This window comes from Dryas octopetala, chromosome 8 (genome assembly GCF_963921425.1).
Source record: "Dryas octopetala chromosome 8, drDryOcto1.1, whole genome shotgun sequence".
In the NCBI taxonomy this organism is placed as follows: domain Eukaryota; kingdom Viridiplantae; phylum Streptophyta; class Magnoliopsida; order Rosales; family Rosaceae; genus Dryas; species Dryas octopetala.
Genome location: NC_141373.1, coordinates 7244 through 28205, shown reverse-complemented (window position 1 = coordinate 28205; position 20962 = coordinate 7244). Strand labels below are relative to the sequence as shown.

At 34.3% G+C, this 20962-nt stretch overlaps 1 protein-coding gene and 1 pseudogene across 13 annotated transcripts; both read right to left on the bottom strand.

The window, feature by feature from the left end:
- Window positions 1–2337: 2337 nt before the first annotated feature.
- On the bottom strand, window positions 2338–14170 carry LOC147275489 (UDP-Glycosyltransferase superfamily protein). 12 transcript variants are annotated; one of them, XM_086254062.1, is made up of 15 exons: window positions 14036–14170; window positions 13807–13878; window positions 12634–12727; window positions 12359–12501; window positions 11696–11766; window positions 11145–11226; window positions 10844–10945; window positions 10568–10623; window positions 10185–10219; window positions 9795–10011; window positions 9315–9530; window positions 8687–8746; window positions 3970–4012; window positions 3456–3677; window positions 2338–2714 (listed from the first exon to the last, which is right to left on the bottom strand). In XM_086254062.1, exons 1-15 carry the CDS (start codon window positions 14114–14116, stop codon window positions 2658–2660), a joined length of 1551 nt encoding a protein of 516 aa, XP_086110188.1. In that variant the 5' UTR covers window positions 14117–14170; the 3' UTR covers window positions 2338–2657. The 12 variants fall into 12 exon arrangements, 9 of the variants coding, with proteins under 9 accessions (XP_086110188.1, XP_086110190.1, XP_086110189.1 ...); XM_086254064.1 differs by having other exon boundaries at window positions 3456–3650; XM_086254063.1 differs by having other exon boundaries at window positions 3970–4009.
- A 1975-nt stretch (window positions 14171–16145) lies between these two features.
- LOC147275488 (proline--tRNA ligase, cytoplasmic-like) lies at window positions 16146–20663 on the bottom strand (annotated as a pseudogene). The gene is made up of 12 exons (XR_015123833.1): window positions 20627–20663; window positions 20330–20526; window positions 20150–20242; window positions 19756–19872; window positions 19436–19623; window positions 19125–19189; window positions 18442–18566; window positions 18190–18342; window positions 17810–18094; window positions 17308–17526; window positions 16712–16804; window positions 16146–16599 (listed from the first exon to the last, which is right to left on the bottom strand). The product of XR_015123833.1 is annotated as a proline--tRNA ligase, cytoplasmic-like (transcript).
- Between the last annotated feature and the right edge of the window lie 299 nt (window positions 20664–20962).

The window sequence follows — 20962 nt, the reverse complement described above, 5'->3', positions numbered from 1 at the left end:
CTTAGCTCTTTATTAAAGTTAGGGTTGCCATTTGGTTTGGTTTTTACTGAACTGACTGATTATAGACTAAATTTTTTTGGTTTGATAACTGATTTTCACAATTGGAAAATCGAAAATCCGAAACCAAAAAAATCCAAAAAAAGTTGGTTTGATTTTGATAAAAACTGAAAAAAGTTAGTAAACCGACTAATCACCGAAAATTATTATTGAAAAAAACCGAATCGATTGTCACAGAAATAACCGAAATATATACCGAAGAAAACTGAAACAATTACCGAAATTTAGTTATATATGCTTATAAAATACTATTATGTTAGTGGTACAATAAATATTAAACTACTAATATCTTAAACAACTATAAGAAAATATAATTGTATAATGTTATCATATTACTATTATCAAAAGTGTGAGTTAAGATATAGAGTCATTCTTTAATAAAGTAAATGTTATTAATTTTAAGAAAATAAGAATCTCATATTTAGGTAAGTAATGCATATATATATATATATATACTCATATTTACCGGTATATATACATACTAAATTAATAGGATATGTACTAATACATATTATTAAACTAATTATACTAGTATATATTATTACTAATATTAATATTATTGCAATTAATACTAGTACTATATTAAACTACCAATACTACTCGTGCAAATATATATATTCATCAAACATTATATTTTATGTATCATATTTGATTAAATTTTAATTTATATTGGTATATAATTATTAGTATTATTATAATTAAATCGAAAATGAACTGAAAATATATTAAAGTAAACCGAAAATGAACCGAAGATATACCGAAGTAAATCGAAAATGAACCGAAAGTATCCGATACCAAAATTACTGAAATCGAACCGAAAACTGAAGTTTACCAAAAATTACCGAACCGAAAAATACCAAAATAAAAAAATACCAAACTTTTTTGTTTTGGTTTGGTAAGCCCCAATACCGATCCGAACCGACTGATAGGCAGCCTTAATCAAAATCCTAAACACACTAACACTCTCCATATTTCTGTAAACAAGTTTAATATTGACGAATTGATAGTTAAAATGCAGTTTACAAGTCTTTAACTGAAGTATTTCCATCATTATTTTGAGTTTTAATAGACTAAATGTTTATTTTCAAAAACTAAAATTACAACATATTCGGCACACTAGAGCCGAACATGTTATGAGTCATTCAGCAATGCACCGAACATAGTGTTGTCCGTTCGGCCACATATTACCGAACACCTCTAGGAAATTTTTAAAAAAAGGTGTTTGGCAGTTGCCAACCGAACATCCTTCTACATGTTCGGTTGTGCACCGCTGAACATTCTTCCACATGTTCAGTTGTGTGTTGCTGAACATTCTTCAACTTGTTCGGTGAATCGGTGCTGAACAAAATTCGAATTTTTTTTTTCAAAACCCTCCCCTTTGTGTTCAAGTTCGACACTAAACAAGTAGGATTCAAATTATTGCAGCCCAAAAATAAATTATTTGATGTAGAGGGCAATGGGTGGTGGTTTTGGGTGTTGGGTATTAAGCGTAGGCATAAGTTGGTTTGTTTGTTGGGTTTTAGTAAGAGTATTTTTTGAAAAAATGTTGGGTGTATTAATAAATTTTTAAATTTTTTAAATTAAAGGCGCGTGTAAAAAGTGTGTTGAAATTATTGATAAAAAAGTTAGGTCCGAATAGCGACATCCAATAATAAAATGCTTAAGTAGCATAAGATTTTCAACCAGACTTTTCTTAAAGAATCAAGAAAAACTGTTCTACTTGAAACAAAAATTATTCTCGGAGACTTCCTTGAAAAATTTCGACCAATTATTGTACAAAGATGTGAAAAAATTCTGTATCCCTTCAGTCCTCCCAACAAAACATTGGTCAGAGAATTCTATGCAAATTTCTCTTCAACCAAGATCTCCGGCTCAAAAAGATATATGTATTATGCAGGAAAAAAAAAATGAGTACCCTTCAATGGAGGTCTTAAATTTCGGTTTTGATGGAAATATTGAAGATCCAAAAATACAAAAATTTCAAAAAAATATATCAATGTAGTTAAAAATTAGACAGAAACGATAATTGTGAGTAAAATAAAAAAATTTTGAATAAAACTTCAAGAGATCTTTATTTAATCAATTATTACTACCTTGACAATTTTTTATTTAGAAAAACTTCATTACATAGTGAGTTTTGACTTTTGGGTGATTAATGAGTTGAATATAATGCGTGATGAGAGACAATGTAACTTAGTAAATGTTCACTAGATACTCAGTTTGATGCTCATTAGGTATTATAAACCAAGAGAAAAATAGTGAGGAAGAGAGTTTTACAAAGAGAGAAGTTCGATGCTCATAAAGTATTATAAAACAGGAGAGAAATAGTGAGAAAGCGAGATGAAAGAAAATTGAGTGTCGTTACTTTTCCTTAGACCACATAATTATAGGCAAGGTTGAACTTGGAGGATGCTAAGGTTTCCTCCTTTACCTGTCAAGGACTTTACTAAAAACATATTACTCATCAACCCTAAATATATGTTTCACTGTTTGTGGACAGCCACATACTTGATATTATTTCCAATACTTTGAAATATCTTCAATAAGAACGGACTGGTCACAAGCAAATATAGCACAATGCATAAAGAGATCCTGAATACTCAGCTTGAACAACCCATCTCTTCCTTAATATATTTAACAGCAGTTGAGACTCCATCCTGCAAAGTGAAAACATAATTGAGTGAATCAGATTCGCACCGCCTTATTGTTCATAATTTCAAACTTCAAATTTTCAGAGAATAACCACAACGGCTCTGGGATGCCAGTAGTTCCTTCTATTTCCACTATCAAAAACCAGATGAGCATAACTGAAAACTGCATATGCCTATCAACCATTTTTGCCCCCTAACCAATATGTAGTATTAGGCTACAATATTACCTTTCAACTCTAGTTTTTAACCCCATTAGATTAAAAAAAAAAAAAAAAAAAAAATCAAATTCTCAATAGTTTTGAAACTAGAAAATGTTGACCTAGTAGATACACAATCCCCATGTAGTCTGGATTAATTTTTAACAAGCCACCATCAACTAATTGCAATATAATAGGATCAGTATGCATCACTGAGAAAGTTTCTAGCCGAGAATGATGATCCCCCCCCCCCCCCCCCCCTAATTACTCTACTTTGCAATGCCTTTTCAAAAGAAAACTGGGTTAAAATTGTATACACAGGGAATGGTATCAAGGATGACAGTTCCAAAGAGAGAGTGCAAGGTGAAAAATTAGGTATTATCCAAATTATTTCTGCAGATCTTAATGGAGCAACAGCTTTATAAAGGATGTAACAATAATGCTACAATCATTATTCTATTCAAAATCTAAATTGGTACATGACAAACATGCTTGGTCTTTCGAAATCCACCTACAATTATAACCTTGATAATTCAAGAGTAGGCATTACCTCAAGAGATATTCTCTTAGAAAGTTCTAAAGCACGTTCTCTAATTTCAGGAGATAATGCATCACGTATGACCCTTGATAGCAAATTCGCTGCCTCTTGGATCCTTTTGTCATCACTTTCTTCTAGAATCAAGTGGCTTCTTTTCAATGGTTCTGGTGCTACTCCAAGCCAAAACATTCTTTCAGCCCAATAGAACTGATCTAGCATAAAAGGACATAGTACCTGCCATCTGAGATAAATAATTTTTCTCTGTGCATATATGTCACATGAGTGAGAGAGAGAGAGTACAATGCTAGAGCTACAGGTAGTAGAGGTAGGTTTGTAGAGTTCACAGATTGACTACATTTGTAAATCTTCCCCTTATGTATACTGGCATTTCTTTTTTTTTTTTTTTTTTTTTCTTTTTTTCCCCTTTTCTTGGTTATAAGTGATATATACTACTTTAAAAGAAATGCAATACATTTTCAAGACCGGAGATATAATAAGCAAAAAATATGGAACTATGAGTACTAACCTGTGGGATTCCTGCAAGTAGTGCTGCAGCAGTAGTTCCACTACTTCCATGTTTACAAGAAACAAAAAACATATAGTACTTACTTTGCTTGTAACATATTTCTACAAAAAATAAATAAATAAAGAGCTTAAATTACCATCTTGGTCCTTCAACTTGTATCAAAATTTCAAATTTTCAATTTCATCCATGTAATTGTAATTGATCCAATGATATATATTGAGTTTTCAACATGTATACTGTATATTAATTTTCTAGTAGTCCCAACTATGGATGCAGTTGTTACATATTTCTACAAAAAATAAATAAATAAAGAGCTTAAATTACTATCTTGGTCCTCCAACTTGTATGAAATTTCAAAATTTCAATTTCATCCATGTAATTATAATTGATCCAATGATGTATATTGAGTTTTCTACATGTATACTGCATATTAAATTTTCTAGTAGTCCCAACCATGGATGCAGTGAATGAGGGGTGACGGAAGTTTTTGTCGTGTTAAGTTTCTTTAATTATTATAAGAAAAAGATTAAATATGTTAATAAAAATTGGGAAGTACAATCAGAGTGGACCAGCAGTCCACAAAAGATACAACCCTCAAACTAAAAGAATCAAACACCAATAGCACAACAAGTGACGAAACAGCACCCATCCTAACCGTGAACAGAAAAGTAACCAGTGAAAATACAAACAAGCCTAAGAAACAGCAGCCTTCCAATCCATATTCAACAGAAAGAAATGGCAGTCGCCAATGTAAACGAAACCGAGGCCAGAAATCTAGCTTTAGCTGTTGAGCAGTCCACAGACTCCCCAACCTTTCCTTCAAAAATTAAGTTGTTTCTTTCTGTCCATATCACCCCAAAGATCTCTAATACACTGCATCTCTGCAAGACCTTTTCCTTCTCACTTCTACCAAAATAGAGAACTGCAGAAAGAGGGCAATGCCCAACTTATGCTAGCAACTTGATCATATTATAATTATACCACAGTTTCAAACCCAGTAAACCATGAAAAAAGAGATGATCAATGCCCTTTGAAGCTCCTTTGAGTAAATGCACCAGTTAGGGGACGCACAAAGGTATGGCCTTCCCGTTGAAGGACCTTACAAGTATTCACCCTTCCATGAGAAACAATGCAATCCAAGAATTGGACTTTAGGAGGAACCTTGGCCTTCCAAATCATAAAGGATGGATGGAAAGTAGGGATCATGTGATCCATAACTAAGGAATTAAAAAACGATTTCAATTTGCAAGAAAAAATGCCAGATGACTCAAGACTCCATGACCTCATATCAATTCTGAAGTGAGACAGGGAACTATTCTCAATCAAAGAGAGGAGGGTGGAAAGCTCCACAACCTCATAATCTCTCAAATTTCGGCAGAAATTAAAATTCCACCCAGGAGATGCATGAGAAGGATCAAGCATACTAGACATTTTGAGAAAAATAAATTCTATTAAGAGGATTCCCCGACCCAAATATCTCCCCAAAAACAGAATCTTTCCCTAATTCATGCTGTGAGTCGCCCTTTGGAAAAGAACAGAGTCCCTGAGAAATGTCTTTCCAAGGGCATCGACAACTGCCTCTGACCACCTCAATGGAGTCCCAACCATTAGCATGTAAACCATATTTGCTACAAATGACCAAGTGCCAAAGAGAATTAGTCCCCAAAGAAAATCTCCGGTATCAATAGAATTGTCACTGTTTCTGTCATCATTGCTGCTAGAGTTGTTTCCTTTATACCTCTCCTCTCTCTCTCACCCTTTGAACCCAAAAAACAGCAATGGCTGGACTTTGAAAACTCCCAAACAGACCCCTAAGAAAATTGAAATATGGTCCGGTGAAGACATTTTAATATTGGAAAATTTTTCAATAGTTTGAGAAATGGACCTGGAGAAGAAAAATTGATATGGAAGAAATTTGGGTACTTAAGGATGATTGGTGGAGCTTAAGTTTAGTTTCAGTGAGGTATTCAACCAGATTACTCATCTGAGTGGTTGAGGTGTTTATGTATGATGGTGAAGCAGTGGGTGCTGGAGGTGTTGATGGAGGGTCGAGCTCAACTAGGTCCCTCTTAGGAATGTCATTTGGTATGGTTTTTACTGCACTCACCAATTACCAACCGATTTTTTAATTTTATTTCGGTAAGCATTGTCTATAATCCAAAAACCAATAATCGAAAAAATACCGAAAGAAGTCAGTTTGGTATGTACAGGAATTAAAAAAAAAAACAAACTTTACTAATAGTGATAATTACCGAACCAATGATTACCGACTGATTATTATCGAATCAATGATTACCAAACTGAAAAAAAAAATATATAAGTTCCTCTTATATATATATCAAACACAAGCATGTATATATACTAAAATTATACGCAAATAATGCTATCATACTAGTATTCGTTAATATTACATTGCTAGTATTACTATTGACAACAGTTCTCTGGACGTCGACGGACGCGTATATTTTATGGCTTTTTTGCACCTTTTGATTTTGTTCTTGGCAGGGTTTAATACTTTCGGTTATAAATTGTCAATTAAGACTCGTTCCTCGGTTTTAACTCCTGTAGTTTTGGGCTCTCGTTCCTCGGTTATATTTTATATTTGGGATTAAGATTATTTTGGTCCCCAGACTATTACACTTGTATCAGTTTGGTCCCCAGACTTCTAATTTGGAAAATTAAGGACCCTGACTTTTATAATTTTGCCAATTGAGGTTATTCCGTCAATTTACACATTTTCTATCCAAATTTAGCGGAAAATCAAGGAGGGAAAAATGGTGCATGAGGAAAAAATGGTAAGATATAAATGGAAGGGACCATTTTGCCCTAAAAAAGGACCCCACGTGATTGGCACATGATGCTATGCAAACGGAAATTTGGATGAAAAATGTGTACATTGACGGAATAAGCTCAATTGGCAAAATTGAAAAAGTAAGGGTCCTTATTTTTCCAAATTAGAAGTTTGGGGACCAAACTGATACAAGTGTAATAGTCTGGGGACCAAAATGACATTAATCCCTTTATATTTTAGATTCTAACCCTTGTAGTGAATTAACACCCCCTGTGATCTTTTCTTTGATGTATTTAGGATTAGAACAGTTTAGCAAATAGGAACAAGCAGCACACAGAAAAACAGCAAAAGTAAAACACACGAGAACACCGGATATTTATACTGGTTTGCAGAACTTTTGCCTACTCCAGTTGTGATCTCTCCAAGAGAGATCACTGCACTATAGAATTAGATTTAGAGATTACACAGACTTTTGAACCCTAAAACTAACCCTAACCCGCAGCTTCCACTATCTCTCCCTATCACTCTTGTGTTTCTGCGTTTCTTCAGAACTTATGAAGACTTGAGAAACTCCTCTCTTCTAATTTTTAGACCTGCCAAGCCCTATTTATAGACTATAGGGTTTAGCTTACATTCCTTGACTTATTAGGATAACCTAAACCTTTTAGAATAGGGAAAAGAACTTTCTTCCCTAAATCTAACCTTAAATCAACTAGGAATAGAAGAGAACTATTTCCTAAAGCTACTAGGAAATACTTGTGCACACTTTTCTCTAGTTTCCTAAACTGATTAGGAATCCTAAAACCAACTAGGACTTCAACGAGCCAAACACAACAACCCTATACCCTAGAATGTTGAACACTGTCAAAAGTGGGATAAACAATGACAAAAAATTATAAAAAGACTCACATCCATTCTTTAGTTAAAGAACCAACGTCCTGCATAGAAAATTTATGTATTACTAAGAAAAAAATATCAAACACATAATGTTATTATATAAGTATTAGTAGTTCTCTAGAGAGGATTACTGCAAACTTAAAATTTGCGGATACGTATAGAATGACTTGATATTTCATGGTCGAATCGAATCAATTCATCCTATACGCATCTGCAAATTTTATGTTTGAAGTAATCCTCTCTAGACAAGGACTAGGTACTAAGATATATTACTCTATTACTAGTACGAATATTACAATTAATAGTTCAATATAGTGAAACTTTACATATATAATTCAAATCAAAGCGTGTATTCCATAATATATTTAAGTAGGTGTGTCATAAAATTAATTATTGTAACTTATAACAATTCTAAAAATGTGTGTTCTTAACATTATATGATTTATAACTATCATTACAGAAAATAAACCAAAAATAAGCCAAAGATAAACTCAAAATACTGAAAATCGAAATTACCGATATATACCAAAAAATCAAGGTTACTGAAATCGAATTATACGAGAACTGAAAATTATAGGAACTAGCTAGAAACTAGCTAGAAATGCAAGAGGAGCTACAGTAGCAAAATACTTTTGTTTTGCTAAGCCCTGTTACCAATTCAAACCCCAACCAAATGGCAACCCTAGTCCCACTCAGAAAAAAAAAAACAAAAAAACCAATTTCAAAATTTCTCTAAGATATAGAATTTATATTTCTTATAGGGAAAAATCTAAAATGTCAGCCGTAAGTATACTTAGCCATCAGCACAAAATATTGACACGTCATTAACTTCCATTTGCCTTGATTTACAGAATTACAACATTCATGAGTAATGACTGAGATCAAATTGGAGCAATTTGAAAAAATAAATACACTTGATTGGAAAAATTAAAAGTACAAGTCCACACGGACAAAATTGAAATTCCATACACGTTAAAGGACTGAAATAGTACTGAAGCCAAAAACAAAATACAGTTGGAACACTCTCACCTTCCCCCATGATGAATTGCAGCAGCACATCGAGTAAACAGCCAATTGTACGGTATGGTACTATTCAACAGGTAAGAAGACATTATGCCCAAAGTGGAAAAGAATAATCAGAGACCAACTTATTGAAACTTTTCATCTACAAATCATTTGAAACTAAGGTAGTATCTGATAAAAAAAAATTCAATAAGATAGTAAAAAATTACAAAAACGCACCGAGAGTGTGCAATCCATGTACACAAGTAGACATATAATAACTAAAAACATAATGACAGATAATGTTAAGACTATTCAAAACAAAGGCCCCATAAAACTACATTCGAAAATCTCAAGATAGAAATGCAGTTTGCCTATCAAAACACATTATGATGAAATTAACTTGGAACACCATTGGCATAGAAGGAGGTCTTTGCCAACTGATGGTGTTTGTTTAAGCTATTAAGATAGATTGAATTTTGTTTTCCAAATGTCCTTTAAATGTTACTGTTTCCACATATGTGTGTCAATAAACATACACAACATTTATAAATTTCAAATTCTCTTTAACTCATTTTAGTCTTAGGGGGGAAAAAAAAAACTCATTTTCTTTCATCAATTTTCATTAGTATTCCAATGAATATGAGATGCTCACCCAGAAAAGCAGAACAGTCGGTCATTGAAGAGAGAAAGGCACTCGTCATTAAACTGTTTGTGGGTTACATACGCTGATGATTTAGCAGCAATCGCTCGGATTGCTGCATCTAACGGATCATAGCCAGCTGTAAAGAGGATAAAGCAGTAATTTGTTATCTCTAGGACAATTTGGAGAAGACGAAGAAATGCTTGAGGGTTCTTCAAAAATCCCATGCTGCAAATACAATGGGAAACTCAATATCAGTACAACAACAAACAACAAAAATTAATAATAGAGGTACTGTACAAGTTGATCATGCTTTAACATGTAAGAAATAACTCATCCAAGTAGAAGAAAAATAATGATTTATAAGCTATGCTGCAAGGGCCACAGAATGTAATAATTTGACCAAATACAGACTATAACCTGATATTCTTGTACAGTAATTTGTAAGAATGCATTAAAGAAGTTTCTAATGAATCTAGAAAAGGAACTTGCCTACCAATAGAACTCAGGCCAATGAAAACAGGTTGCATAGGCATTGGAGTCTTCAGAAAATACTCTAACTGAACATGAGCTGAACACATTTCATCTTTTGTGTACAGATGCCCTGAAGAAACAAGCCTTGAAATTTCACTGCATTTCTTACATGAAAACTGCCATTCATTAGGGAGAAACCAAAAGCCACAAACCCGAACGCTCGATGGCCAATAATCTGTAAAAGTGCTAAAATCAGTGAGATAATTGAAATAGTTGGAATAAAACTTGACTGAACAGATCAAGTTTGTCCACAAAAGGAAAAGGGATTTGCTAACGCATTTAGGAAACTTTTCAGGGCACGCAACAACATCTTTGCGGCCAACAGAAACACGAAAGAAAGTTCTATACCAGGGCACTCAACAACTTCTTTGCTAAATCCATACCTGTCATACAATAGTGAAACTTTTCAGAAGAAATATCACATATCTCTTTAAACGGAGAATAAATAAATAAATATAAAAAGTAAGAATACAACTATAATTTTATATATATATATCTCACTCTCCCTCTCCCTCTCACTCCCTCTCCCTCTCCCTCTCCCTCTCCCTCTCCCTCTCCCTCTCCCTCTCCCTCTCCCTCTCCCTCTCCCTCTCCCTCTCCCTCCCCCTCCCCCTCCCCCTCCCCCTCTCCCTCTCCTCTCTCTCTCTCTCTCTCTCTCTCTCTCTCTCTCTCTCTCTCTCTCTCTGTGTGTTACCTATACCCTATGTTCAAGTTAAAAACTAAGAACTCACAAAAGAAGGGGAGATGGAGGCCTATCATGCCAAGTGGGAAGACCTGTTACTGGATCCTGTGATTGACAAAGAAGCAAATGCATAAGTTTAAAGATAACCACAATAGCCATGTAATTAAGGAAGATACTATGTTTCAGCTCAGGTGGTATGAAACTTCATTTGATGAGTCAAGGACTCAGAGCAGAAATAAATTGGATGTATCTAGTTTTTTCACAAAAGCACTAACTGTTATAATGCATTGAATGCATCAAGAAATTTTGTGTCAAAGACATTAACTGTAAAAGGGCAAGGACTCAGATTCAAATTGTCACATCTCCAAGATCCCCAATATTCGGTGAAAAGTGGCCACATCCAGTGCATCACGTCTTTCCAGCAAACCTATGTGCATACAAAGATTAAAAACAATATATTACTTCAGCAACTCACAAACTTATTTGCTATAAAGTAGACAAAAGACCAAAACTAAAATTCACTTGTCAGCCTGCACACCATCAATTCATGAGGTACATAAAAGAGACACCAAAACCACTTACAGAAGCAGTATTTCCACATATTTACTCTAAAAACATTAAAGTACCTTGCTGATGTGAGCTTCCTGCAGGTATTTATACAGAAGTGGAAGTTCCTCTTTAAAGTGGCGCTCAAATGATGAAGGTGCACTGGAAAGTAAATTGAAATAAAATAAACAAAAAAATAACTACAAATCATCAGGTCAGAACTTCAAAATATTATAAACTTAAAATATCTGAAAGTTCTTACAAAGTATTTTACTTTTGAAAATTTCAATAATAATAAAAAATAAAAATAAAAGACAGAAATTCTTGCTCATATATGCAAATGCACACTTGTAGTACAAATGTTATCCCGATTATTTGATAATGAGGATGAGGAATAGAGGATATAAAATAAACACTTTTTCACTTTTTATAATTATCATACAATTACACATCAACAAAAATACAAATTTATCTTTTAATATGATAAGTAGCACTCATAACTCATAAATATGGGAGACTCCTTTGTACAAACAATACATTTGAGGGTAGCCAGATGGCACGAACATACACAGTTGCATAAGATGAAGATTTAAATTAAGTAAAATAAAGATTTAATAAAGGAAAGAATTGCCTGTACGGAACAACATAAGGAGCAGCAACCATGCAGCGAACACGAAAAACTTCCGCAAGACTCCAGCCTTCCTGGACCATCACACAAAGAAACCCATTTTAGGGACTACATCATTACAATTTACATGTACTGCCTCTAATTGACTGTGTTATAAATTCAGGCATATAAGTTGTTGAGCATGTAAAAATGTCACATTGGATGCTCTAAGCATTGCATCTCATTATATAAAATCATGAGCCTCTCCACCCATAACCAATTGGTTTTGGATTGAATGCTCCAACTTTAACTTTAACATGGTACCAAAACAGGCAATTCTTCCATGTACATGCCCAATTTGGCCACATGTGCTCCAAGCCACCTAATAGAAAAATCCCATATCATGTAATCTAAGTCTTGCATCTCAATAAATAAATTTCTTAGGTCTCTGGTTAGATGCTCCAACTTTAACATAATTCTCACTTGACAATGACACGCAGATGTTTAAGCAGGCATTGGCCTATGTATGTGCATCGACACATGACAGTGAAGACTTTGAATGTAAATCAGTTAAACAGAGCTTTTAGCATGTTTATTTTCAACATCATTGCATATTGCCTTTCATAAGTTTTTTAAATAACTTTGACTTAAATTTTCAAAAAACAAAAGAACTGCAAAAGGAACTACCAAAGCAAAGAAATTTGTCACAATAAAATCACCCTCCATGCTTGGGCCTGATCCAAGTATTGTTTCAACTACCAAATAACATTCTTGTCTATGTTCTCCAGAAAACATCTTTTTCTGCAGAAAAAAGGGCAACTCCACAGAGCCTGGTAAGACAAAAAAAAAAAACCAATAAGAACTTTTCAGTACATAGTTCTTAGACCATTCCTTACACAAGCCAGAGCCAATAAGTGCTGTTATATTGAGAGAACAATGAGAGAAAAGTCAGCAACTTGAACCTGGAGTATCATGCTTCTGATGGATAGAGAGAACAGGTGGTGATGAAATCGGAAGAAATGAAACTTGCTTTTCAGCCAAATGACAACTTAAGTTCTACATGACAGCCAACAAATTAAAATACTCAACAAAATCGCTCAATATACTTATCAAACAAGAAGAATTGCAATTCAATGAACCTTTCCAAAGTTAAGATAAAATTTTAGTTAATATATTAATATCAATGTCTTCACAGCTTCATAGGGAATTGGAGCTGGTGGATGGGGGTAAGGTACTGAAAATAAAAAATTATTCATAGAAATAAAAACTGATAAAATGTTGTCTTTCTTGTTTTTTTTTTTTCTTTTTTGTTGATAGCCCAAATGCTAATAAAATTTTTACTTGCACCATGTCAATTTAGGATCACCGTGGATCATTGTTTGTGTTGTCTGTGCTGTGAAATTAGCGCAATCAACAGTGTTGAGGAGGGAGTTGCACCTCCGTGTCAATGACCAAAACAAGTAGTCAGTTTTGACCCTGAGATTCAGGATTAAAAAGCTCTCACTTAAGTGTAGACAAAAACACGTGACATGATTGTGTTTTTCATTTTTTGTGTGTGTGATACTAGGAAACCATCCTTAAAAAAGAACACTCCGGTTTTATTGATTAAAAATCAGAGTGGGTTGGTAAAAATGTATTTAGTAAATGTGGTAGCTGACTAACACCAGTAAACCTGAAAAGATGCAAGCTCTAAGAAGTGTAAAGGCCTTCAATAATATGGGAACAAAAGTTCAACTCTTGTAGCTCAAGCATAAACCAGAATTTGATCCATACAATCTCCCCAACCCAGCAGCAAAATATCATTGAACAAAAAAAAGACAATTACCATTGATAGACTTGCACGAAAAGGGTGTATTTAAAAAGGTCAAGGACACATCCAAATACATTTTATCAATTGAATATGATTTTGATTTTTTATGCAAATTCACTGGAGTTCCCTGACAGTGGAAAATGCATAATTGTGGACTTCACGGAGATAAATAATTTACTTTTAGTGGCCTAACTCTGCTTGCATGGTAATTTACCATATCTGGTAAGTGGTAACCATTAAAGAGCAAGGGTTCCATGCATGAATGTCATAACATAAATAATTACAAAAATTATTCACGATCCACACAGGAGCCTCAAAAGCAAACCTCATGTGCTGAATGTGTGATTAGAACAACGTGGTATTGTCTCTGGTCACAAGCAAAAGCCACCGCAATGGCCTGAAAAGTGCAAACAGCAACAAAACAAAACAGAGAATCACAACCTCCAAACAACATAGTCCCAATAGGTTTTGGCACTCTTTGAATTTTTTTTTTTTTGTATTTTCTCGGAAACCAAAAGGAAATAGTTAGAGAGATGAATGGAAGAAACGCCTACAGCAATTGGATAGACATCGCCTTTGGTACCGAAGGCCATGAACACAGCAACGGGTTTCGTCCTCTCCGTCTCGACCTCCATTGATATTCCCCCGATATGGTGGTATAAACGCAGAACAGATACTTTTAATCTGAATGCATTGTGGACCCGGCCTGAGTTCTTTTAATTGGGCCCTGCATCTATTAAAATAGGGATTAAAAGGATCCCACTAGATATTTGCTTTCTAAACAACACACTTATTTTTAGAGAAATTACCTCTGTAGAGGGTCCTCTTACGTTTTTAGGGACTTGGATCCTCTACACCAGATTTTTGGTACCACACTTTACCATACTTTTAAATTGGGTGGGAATGGATTGTTTTACTGGCCGGTCAGCCGATAATTCTACCAACAATGAACCCACCAAATCGGCTCGATAATACCAATCGACTTATTAAAGTTGGTTTGGATGTTGGTTTTTAAATTAATTAAATGTTGGTCTAATAATTTCAATTGACCCACCTATATTGGCCTTATTGGCCATTATCGGCATTATCGACAACTGACGTACAATGGATAGGTTGGTTGTTAGTTGTCAAAATTACCTTATCGGTCTTGTCGGATCAGGTCGGTTATTTGGGCGATATGCAACCGACCTGACCCTTACTTTTAATTATGGCTAAACATAACATAATTTTGTTTGACAAAAAAAGGTAAATCAATTGGAGAAAAAAAATTCAATTAGATTAACTTAAACATATTAGGGTTACGATCAGGGTTTCAATTAGGATTATGATTAAAATTACGATTAGTGTTTCAAAAAGAGTTACAATTACATATTTAAGGGTAGCCATAACTTCAAATGTATTGGTTTAGTAGACATATTATAAAACATTTAAAACGGAAGCATTAACTTCATAAGATATTTCCTTTTTTGGACATATATATTGATTTCCTTGTTTTGTTAACACATTGATTTCCTTTATTGCATCTACAGTTTGTATTTGAATATGTTGCAATTTCGTTTTAATTTTTCATGTTTCCTTGGTCATGTTTGGCTTTTGTTTTTTCTACAAATACGCGATACAGCCTATTAGTAATACGCGTATTCAATTGCTTATACGCGTTACAGCCTATGTGCATTACAAATATTTCTCTTTCTTTCTACTAATACACGTTACAACTTATTCGCACTCACGTATGTAGATTAGGGTTTAGGATTTCAAATAGTCAAAAACGTTTTTACTTATGTTTGGTAAAAAGAAAAAAATGCTTATGTTTGGCACAAAAAAAAAATTTTTGAAGTTCTAAAAGTACTTGAAAGCACTCTCGGGTAAAAGGTGATTTTTTAAGAAATACTGTCAAGTATATTAATAAGAAACACTTAATTTTTTAATTTTTTTTTTAAAAATCTATGAATTTCTAAAAAAAAGGGCACTTCTTTTAAAAACACTCACAAACAAACTCTAATTAATCAAACGCACTCACATTTAGAATAATGCGGAGACGCTGGTCTACTTGAATAATAAGGAGGTAATGGACATACATTATTTTTTTAAGTCCTTGTATCAGCTCTACTGGTCATTTAAGTCTCGGCTTTGAGAAACAAACAAGAAAGTAGAGCCATCAATCAACGATTTTTTTCAATTTATCCAAAAACAAAATAAAAAAAAGGGCAGCTACTAGATGTTTGAAATGCCTGATAGGCTTCTTTACTATATTGGGGTTAACGTGTAGAAACAGGTGATGGCTATTTAAGCTTTGGATCTCCCGGGCCAACAAAAAAAAAGCTTTGGATCTCCATTTGGCCAAAATATGGAATGTCATGACACAGTAGAGGTGTAAAACGGGTCGGTCCAGATCATTTAAAGTCGGTGCATTCATGCTTCGTGTCGTGTTTGGGCTGGCCCAATTATTTTAATTCTTAAGCCCAGTCCGATCAATGGCTTACCCAATAATGGGTCATGTTGGGCCAGGCCAACCCAATTAATTATTTTAAGTTTCTATTATTGTTTAATAAATCAAATAGTCTTTGATATCATTCTATTTTCTATCAAATTTTTTAATTTTTTACTGCTTTCATTCCATTTTCTATTCAATTTTACCACCAAAATCAAAATTAAAAATTGAAACAAGTCTAATAGTAAGTTTTTTATAAAAAAAATTTAATAATACTAGTATAAACGGGCCGGCCTAAACCCATAACTAACTCGGACCGAATCGGCCTAACGAGATAAAAAATATTGATCTAATCTGGCCCATACATTTGAATTGAGTTCAACCCGGCCCACTTATTAACGGGTTGGACCCATGTCTGATTTGGGCCGGCCCAGTCCATTATATACCTCTATGACACACCAAACAAATTAATAAACAGAGTACTAGTAATAGTCACTACTAGATGATCCAAAACATTATAATTCAAAATAAATTATATAACACGATATGGACCAGTCCGATGTATCAAACGAGGTGCTTGAAAGAAGATAAGCGCGCGGGCGATGGCTTTAATTCTGCCGGCAAATTTAGTAACTCCTGCCCCAATAGGTCCACTTCTTCGCTGGCTTTAGGCAAAGCAAAGTGTCCCTGCACAAAAGTTGCATTAGTATAGTTTCTAGCCAACATCAATGTCTTTCTTGTTTTGAAACATTAATGCACATGTTATGAAGATGTGCAAGCATATAACCTAAAATTTTACCTTCAGGAAGTTCTGGCTACTTCAACGGGGAGCAAAGCGACTTAGCAGCTGCAGTTCACCCTTTGTCCGTCTTATTACATCCTCTTCTACTTCCTAATGAATACAAAAGAAAAAGAAAATCGCAGCTACACAATTAAGAGCATATTTATTAACTAGCCTCTCACACTCACTTCAGTTTTTTTTATTGCGCAAACACTGATATTTTGACAAGCGTAATCTGTTTAATAGGCTTCTCCTATTTCTATTCTGAAATCACAAATACAAACAAACTCAGTTGTTCAATCCAAATAAAAAAAAAATATTTGAATATGTGAAATTAAGGGGAAATTAATTAAGGAGAGATAGGGGGGAAGAGAGAGGAGAGTGACTTTGTGAAATTAAGGGAAAAAAATTAAAAAGAGAAAGGCGGCATTAATTAAAGAGAGAAAGACGGTAAACCAATCCTCATATAGGGGAAAGTAAATTTGGAAAATAGATAATCGACCATTGGATTTAAGCCAAAACAATCTCATTCATTCGGATCCATAAATAAATTTGAAGATTCAAAAACTGTTATGTTTTATTATATAGATATTAATGAGTATTATAATACGTACCTTTTCATCGCACCAAGGAACGAAGATTATTTTCTTTTGGTTCAAAGCTTCCATAAATTCTTCCCATGTCATTGCAACCTTGACACAAGCATCCCGTTTCACATTTGCAACATCATACATACTTTTCTGAATCTTGGCCAACATATCTTCTACTTGGTTAACAAGGTCGTTTAGAGGAATGTCCACTTCTTCAAAATTGTCACGACGAACAAAGCGTACCTAAAACCAATTAAGATGAACATAATTGTTTAATTAAGTGAATCACCAACAATGACATTAATTCTTCGAAAACACGATGTAAGAACCCCACAATTTTTTTTAACAACATATTAATTATTACAAATCTTTTAAACTAATTTTATCAAACGTACGCTGTCATGTTAAAAGCAGGAGCAACTAGATGGAATATGACACTGTATGGTTATGGAAGACAACAACCAAATAGAAAGGATAAGGATGCAAGTCGATAGAAGATCACAAATTAATTGAAATGCAGTCTTACTTGATTATTGAACAAACCCTCTGGTCGAATTTCAATCCTTAGAGGAACACCTTTCATTTCCCAATGTGAATGTGTCCAACCCGGTGAATAGTTGACTCTTAAATCTGCCTCAACACGAAGACCAGCTCCCTTCAAGGTATCCACAGTTTTCACGCAGGCATCAAATGTGGGTTGAATATCAACATCCTTGAAATGCACTGGAATCACAATAGCCTGAAGAGGTGCCACTTTAGGTGGCAATACCAAGCCTCGGTCATCTCCATGCACCATCACCATCACTCCAATCTGAACATGATAATGGCAAATGAATCATAATAGAATATTAATTATAAGTTAAAGGCAATCTTACAAGTTTCATGTCTTCGAGAAAGCACACTTACCGCTCGAGTACTGTAAGACCAAGAGTTTTGCCAAACCATAGCCTTTTCTTTTTTTTCATTTTCAAAACTAATCTCAAATGTTTCAGCAAAATGTTGACCCAAACAACATGAGGTGGCACCTTGTATACTCCGGCCAGTGTTTGGAATAAAAGCCTGCATGCGTGAAATTAATAATACTCAAGACTACCATAGAGGCATTAAACCAAAAAAAAATATTAAAAAAAAAGCTTAATTAAAGGGCATATCAAGTACCTCCACAGTGGTGGTGTAAAGACTATCCGTAAATTTGTGGAGCTCGCTTTTAAATCCCTTCACAACAGGAACTGCCAAATATTCCTCATATATCATTCTGTACAAATCCAAAATCTCATAGACCTAAAATCAGGACAAACATTCAGAAACCAACCACCTTCAAAGTTTTTGTGTCAGTGAGATACTATTCGCAAGCACATAAACAATCAGATATTAGGTGTATGCATATATGAAAGAAAGAAAGCTTGCATGGAATAATTTCCTGTACTAAATGACATAAATAGACCTTTAGGTGATATGAATATAAAATATGACAAGGAAGAAACTGCACAATTAATAATTCTGTACAATTAATAAATATAAATATAAAATCTGAATAATTCTGTACAATTAATAAATGAAACAAAGGGTACAATTAACAATTAAGAAACTGCAGCTTCTATTACTGTTTTTAGAATCTGAAGATGTGGGAACAATAGGCAGGCTAAAGATCGTAAAAAAATAACAAAAAAAATTGACTAAAACATATTAAAAATAGTGGCCCAGACATGGCCCAGACATAAGCTAATGTCTTTATTTAACTCAACCGAGCAAACTCAATCCTTTATGAATAATAGAAAATGAAATTCGCTACATATATAATAGGCACATAACGTGAAATCAAAATTCCAATGATTCAAACCTTTTATCTGCTTCTTCCTTTGTTGCAAAAGCTGTATGGCCTTCTTGCCAACAAAACTGCCGACTCCTAAAAAATAAAGACAATAAATTTTGAGACAATGAAAGATAACATAATGGTCAAAAGGACAAAATTAAAGAAAGCTAGTGATCATGTCAAATAGAGGACACTTAGCAACCCTGACTAAAGATGCAACCAAGACTTGCTCCAAAGGAATAGAAAGGTTAACTCATTGTGTAATTGTCAATGCCATAAAAACTAGTATGTGCGGAACAGGGTATAGACATGTCAAAATCATGAAGTCAAAGGAACTACCTGATGAAGGGAGTAGGATTGCTAAACTTCCACCGAACAACATCGCACCACTGATTTACCTTCAATGGTAAGTCGCAGTGTCGCCTAATTTTCTTACAGAAATACGGATACATAATAGTCTCACTTGTTGGACGGATTGCAAGAGGCGCTTCCAAGTCAGATGTTCCAGCCTTGGTGACCCAAGCAACCTAATTACAAAAATTATAGGCATGGAAAAAGAGGTAGAATAATCAAATCACAAACACAAACAGCACAATATAGTTTACTGGTGAACAACAGGTGAGGTTCAATTATCATGCCAAAAGAGTACTATTTGTAACCTCTGGAGCAAAACCGTCTATATGATCCTTCTCTCGTTCCAGAGCAGCAGAAGTTACAAACATGGGGAAGAGGTATTCTTGTATATTTAATTTCTTTATTTGTGCATTGAAAAATTCCTACAAATTAACAGCATTGGAAAGTGATCAACTGTGCTGGAGTTGAAGTTATCATGGCAAACTTTTAAAATGAATAAAAAATTATGAAAGCATAAGTTGGGAAAGTATTAAAAGTCAAAAGAGGTAGATAATATTCAGAACTTAAGGACTGGACTGGAAAGGTGTATAAAGGATGCTAACAACGAATGGTAGTTCACTAATTCAAATAGCAAAGAAGGGGGAAGACACGATTGACAATATGATTGTGTGACTAAATACGAAGAAAAACAATGCTTACTCTCATGGTCTTCCAAATGTGACTTGTCCATGGCAGTAAAATATAACAACCACAGATATCATAATATTCAATCATCTCACCACAAACAACAACCTGCAGAGAACAATTGAACATGTTACTTATTTCGTAAAAGAGATTTATGAAAATAACCCAGAAAATAAAAAATAAAGACAGGTATACCTCAGAAAACCACTCTCCGAAATTCTCATCCTTGTTATTAGAAAGACATAAGCCAGTTTCTTTCTTTTTTGTTTGGGCCGAAGAGCCAGTTTCTTTCTTTTTTCTTTGTGTCGAAGAGCCAGTTTCTTTTATTATGTCAAAAGCTTGGCATGCTATAATATGCGAATTCATGGTAACCCCATTAGGCATTAGACTTCCTAAGAAAATCAGTAGGAAATTCAAATTATAAGTCAAGCCAAGAGGCTAGGACAAACAAAGGAGAAGCAGAAATTTGAGAGGCCGAAGTGCAAAGCTTACCACAATGGGGGCAACATGATGCAAACTTAGAAGCCATGATGCTTTGCCTTGGTCTTCTCCTCTGTTGTATACTGCACGGCTACAATGGGGACAGCCTTTTGTGTTTGTGGTTCTTACGTACAGCCAGAAGAGGGACAGGTTATATCACCAATCGGCTTTATGATCATGGTTAGAATTTATGTTACGATTGGGGTTTCGATTAGGCTTTAGATCAGGGTTCCGTTGAGGGTTAAGATTAGTGTTCCAATTAGGTTTTAGATTTGGATTACGATAAGGGTTTTGATTAAGGTTATGTTGAGGGTTAAGGTAAGGGTTTTAATTAGGGTTACCTTGAGG

Bases quoted from the DNA above. Each gene is read 5' to 3' on its own strand.
- LOC147275489 (XM_086254062.1), bottom strand. From the start codon at position 14,116: ATGGAGGTCGAGACGGAGAGGACGAAACCCGTTGCTGTGTTCATGGCC. The intron at 11,227-11,695 runs GCAATTCTTTCC...TTTACTTTCCAG, and splicing joins CCTTATGTTGTTCCGTACAG to TGCACCTTCATCATTTGAGC. The intron at 9,531-9,794 runs GCAAGTTCCTTT...TTGTATTTGCAG, and splicing joins GGCCTGAGTTCTATTGGTAG to CATGGGATTTTTGAAGAACC.